Source organism: Tupaia chinensis, unplaced genomic scaffold, assembly GCF_000334495.1.
Source record: "Tupaia chinensis unplaced genomic scaffold, TupChi_1.0 Scaffold146715_1, whole genome shotgun sequence".
Lineage (NCBI taxonomy): Eukaryota > Metazoa > Chordata > Mammalia > Scandentia > Tupaiidae > Tupaia > Tupaia belangeri.
This window is the reverse complement of record NW_006206571.1, coordinates 45-4,521: the sequence shown is the minus strand read 5'-3', so window position 1 is coordinate 4,521 and position 4,477 is coordinate 45. Positions and strand designations below refer to the sequence as shown.

At 46.1% G+C, this 4,477-nt stretch overlaps 1 protein-coding gene across 1 annotated transcript in view; it reads left to right on the top strand.

Moving 5' to 3' along the window:
• Nucleotides 1–3,771, top strand: part of LOC102501139 (phosphatidate cytidylyltransferase, mitochondrial-like) — a 13,162-nt gene extending 9,391 nt beyond the window's left edge. Inside the window, exon 2 of the mRNA XM_006169047.3 lies at nucleotides 3,442–3,771. Coding sequence (XP_006169109.1) covers nucleotides 3,442–3,608 — 167 coding nt within the window. The 3' untranslated portion in view covers nucleotides 3,609–3,771. The remainder of the gene's footprint in view (nucleotides 1–3,441) is intronic.
• The last annotated feature ends 706 nt before the right edge of the window (nucleotides 3,772–4,477 follow it).

Genomic DNA, 4,477 nt, shown 5'->3' with positions numbered 1-4,477 from the left:
CATCAGTGCTTTCCAGGAATCTATTTCAAATGCTTGGAGGGATGTGGCAGTATTTCAGAGTGAGGTAAGGAGAGGAAAATTTAAAGTAGAGCACAGTAGTCACCTAAAAGGTCACTGCCCTCATAGTGAGGGACGGTGGGACCTTGGGCAGATATCTTCGCACCTCAGCCTCCTCATCTGTAAACTGGAAATGACCATTCTCTATCTTGCTATGTGTATTATTGTAATCTTTTTTTTTAATTGAAATTGTTGCTATAAGGTGCATGCACTTGCCAGAGAAACAGAAAGCAAGAAATCACCCCCTAGGGAGGATAGCCACACCACAGTCCCTTCTACTCCATTCTCTTCTGGTATTGGGTACACATGCACACATGTCTGGTGTGAGTTTTAAGCCTCTGGGGCCAGGACTTGAACTATAGTCAACTATGTAGAAGTCCAGCAATGTAACCATTACACCATCTGCTGGTCCCTGTAATCTTTTTTAATTATCAGAGGATATGGATACTCATCGAAGAGAGACCTCCAATGGGTAACAGACATGCCATAATCCCTTCTCCGTTTCTCCCTTTCAGGATTTTGGGCATGCATGTACTTGTGCCCGGCATGTTTCTCAAGCCTCCAGGCCTAGAACTCAAGCCATGTGGCCAGCCATGTGAGATCTGACTGCTTTGACCACCAGGCCACAGAGCTGGCTTAGAAACTGAGATATTTAACTCCTTTCTGAAGTACTTGCTATTAACATTTTTGTGTTTTCATTTTCTATAAAATAAGCAGAAAATTTGCCCTAGGAAGATCTGACGTGGACGGTAATGATCTCTTTGACCTCTTACCCACTTCAGAGGAAAGAAATTGGCAGGGGTGACCCCATGCGATGGCTTGCCCAGTTTGTACTTGTCCTGGTGTAATTACTCATTGCTCCCTTCACTCAGAGCTGACCTAGTGTGGGTGATAAATTACATCATCATCCTGGTCCCAGGGGATTCTTCAGCAGCGGGGATGACTGCCTACACTTGCCACCCTGACTACCCGGAGGACTTGTCTGCACCCCAGAGGTTTTGGCCATGTTGCTCTCACCAGTGTAACCCAGGAGGGCCTTATGCAGTGTCCAGCCAGTTTTGAATTTGCCTCATTAGGCATTGCCTCAGGTGTTCCCATCTCATCTTTATCCTTGCCATTGTCAATGACACAGGCGATACCCTAGCATTTGTTTCAAAGTGGACTCTTTGTCCCTCGAAATTGTTGATTTTGCAGCTCACTTCATCCCATAGGCAAATGTATTTGTTTTTCACCAGTTGAAACTCTTTTTTGAGAGATTTTTGCTATAGACCATGTGTGCTTACTGGAGAGACAAGAGAGACAGAAAGCAAGAAATTACCTCCCACCCCCACCCCGAGGGGATGGCCACACTACAGTCCTTTCTTCTCCATTCTCCTTTTAGGATTCTGGGCACATGCACACACACACCTGGCATGAGTTTCAGACTTCCAGGTCTGGAACTCACACTGCAGTCAGTCACATGGGAGTCCAGCACCTTAACCAACCACTTGCAATTTTTGAAGTCTTATCTGCTATCCATTTCATCTTAATTGTAAACCTCCTCTTTTTTCTTTTTTGGAGAGATTTTTGCTATAGGGCACTTGTGCTCCCCAGAGAGACAGCAGGAAATCACCCCCCAAGGGGAAATGGCCACACGACAGTCCCTTCTCCGTTCGCCTCCTGGCACGCACTCACACACGCCCAGCATGAGTTTGAAGCCACAGAGTTTGGGACTTGAACCAGTAGGCCATGTGGGAGTCCAGTGATGTAACCACTCAACCATCTGCTGGGCCCTCTTTTATTTATTAGTTAAGAAATGTACATGGGGCCAGCAGGTGATATAGTGGTTAAGGTGCCGGACTCCCACATGGGTGACTACTGTTTAGTCCCTGGACCTGATGGCTTGAAAATCCTGTGGTGTGCATGTGTGCCCAAAATCCCTGAAGGAGACTGGAGGAGAAGGGATTGCAGCTTGGCTGTCCCTCCTATGGGGTGATTGCTCACTTTCCCTCTCTCTTTCTCCAGTGAGCGTACAAACCTGAAAAAAAAAAAAAAAGAAAAGAAAAAAAAAAGAAGAAAAAGGGAAAAGGAAAAAAATGATACATTTATTAATTAAAAGAAATTATAATAGAGCATACCCATGCATGAGAGAAAGGCACATCACATTTTGATCCCCTTCTTCCAGGGTTAGCCTGCTGGGATCCTGGGCTCGTACATATGCACAGTGTGTTTTTAGGTGGTGGGGATTTGAACCACAGTCACCATGTGACTTCTAGCTCCATAACCCAACAGGCTACTGACTGTGCCACAGAGGCTACTGACTTCTTACTGGGACTGTTAGCCCTCATTGCTCTTGTGATGATCAGATGTAATAAGATTAATCATATCCATGAAGTGACGCTGGAACAGGCAGAGATACTAGTTCAGGGCGACCAGAAATCAGGTTCATACCACTCAGTTTTTGACAGAGATGAGTTGGTGAATAGGAACAGAATTTATTTCAGCTGAGACCCACACAGTAGAGAGAGTGGACCAGAGTCCATAGCCGTCTCCACTGTACTGGACAGATATAAGGTCTCCAGTGCTGACACAGGGGAGAGTCAGTGTGAGGTACATCTAAACAAAGGTAAGCTATTCATTGTCCTGGGCAGAAGCATGAGGAGGCCTGGCCATTGCCTTTGGACAGGATCACAAGGAGACCCAGCAGCATCGGGGGGCAGTCCGTGTAGGGGACAGTTCTGTTCTGGGCATGCAGGGCAGGATGACTGGGTCCAGTTCTGTGCAGGGGGCTTAGAGATAAGTCATGATTAACAAGGTAGCTGAAGCGAAGTGGAGGTCCAGGATAGGAACAGCGAGGGTCTAGGTGTAGCTTTGCAAAGCTTGAGCTGATCAGGTCCTCTTAGCTGGTCCTAGGGAGGGGGCTGGTGACTTTTTTCCCCCTCCCTGTCTCCACAGCCTGGTATCTGTAAAGACTCAGCAAAGTCGTACTTTCATTATTGGTTTGTCGGAAAAGTCATGGTGCCTTTTTGCATAATTTTTGCATAGAAAAAGTATGTTATGGCCTTTCTAACTACCCAGTAGTTAGGCATTTGCTCGATTTGTGTTAGGGGAGTTAAAAGGCTGGTTCTGTAACGCTCATTTTGAGGGAAGTGAAAGACAGATGGTAGAGACTGGTTTTCCTAAGGTTTAGTCTGCTGAGATGGACTCCAAGACTCAGCACAATGTGGAGTCGCCTGGTTCTTGGTGGCTCAGTCACAGGCACCCCAAAGAAACCCTCAGAAGTGTTCTGATGAAGGAATCCTGCCAGGTTGAACCAGTGCAGTAGCATTTTGGGGACTGCTATTCATAGGTCAAAGTGCGGGTCCTCCATGGAGATTGTTTTTTTTTTGTTTGTTCTGTCTATAGGCGACTTTCGGATGGTCGTTGGAGAGGAAAAGACGAAAGTGTGGAATATTGTGAAGCCCAACGTAGCCCACTTCCGGGAGCTCTATGGCAGCATACTGCAGGAGAATCCCCAGGTGGTCTATGAAACCCAGCAAGGCCGACTGGAGGTAAAGTGGGCATGCAGGTAGTTGTTTCTGAGTCAGGAGCTAAGAGGGAACTGAGAAAGGGGTGGCGATCCTGAGCCAGTGGGGTAGCATTTATGTTTTATAAAGTGAGCATTGTTTGTAAACATTTATTTCCATGTATTGGAACAGTGCTGAAAGGTAGCAGGTGGAAGGGGGCTGCCTTTGGGGAGGAAAACTAGGGACAGCAGTGGGAGAGGGACTTGTTTTCACCTGCATAGCTTTCCACCATTTGATGTTCTTATGGTCCAGTCCATATTATCCACCAAAACACTTAAGGACTGTCTGTGACCTAGTGTTAGGGAGCTGGGTCCCACATGGCCAACAGCAGTTCAGATCCCAGCCCTGGCAGCTTGAAAACACATCAGGTGTCCGTGGGTGCTTGCCCCGAGTCCTGACAAGATGGGTAAGTGGAAGAGAAGGGACTGGTGTGAGCTGGCCCCCCTGGGGAGTGTGTCCCCTCTCGTTCTCTGTCTGTCTCTGCTGAGTACACATGCCCTCTCACAATTTAAGAACCAAAAAGCAAGTGAAAATAACTGTAGATTCCTTTCTTTCTATCCCCAATCCCGTTTTACGTACCAGTAATCGGTGTACATTCGCACAGACCTTTGTGCATACATTTTAATGCATAATTGTATATGTACACTTGTATGGAGAAGTTGGTCTTTTTTAAAAAATGTTCTACATAAGTCGGCTCATACTGAATACATATTATTCTGAAGACAGCTTATCCCCTCAAGTGTTAGTTTATGTATTTTAACATTTTTCTTGACACATCTAACAAAACTTCTTGTGAAGATATTTATAAAAATACTGTTGGGGGAAAAAGAAAAAAACACCGTTGGGACCAGCAGATGGTGGAACGGCTACGTTGC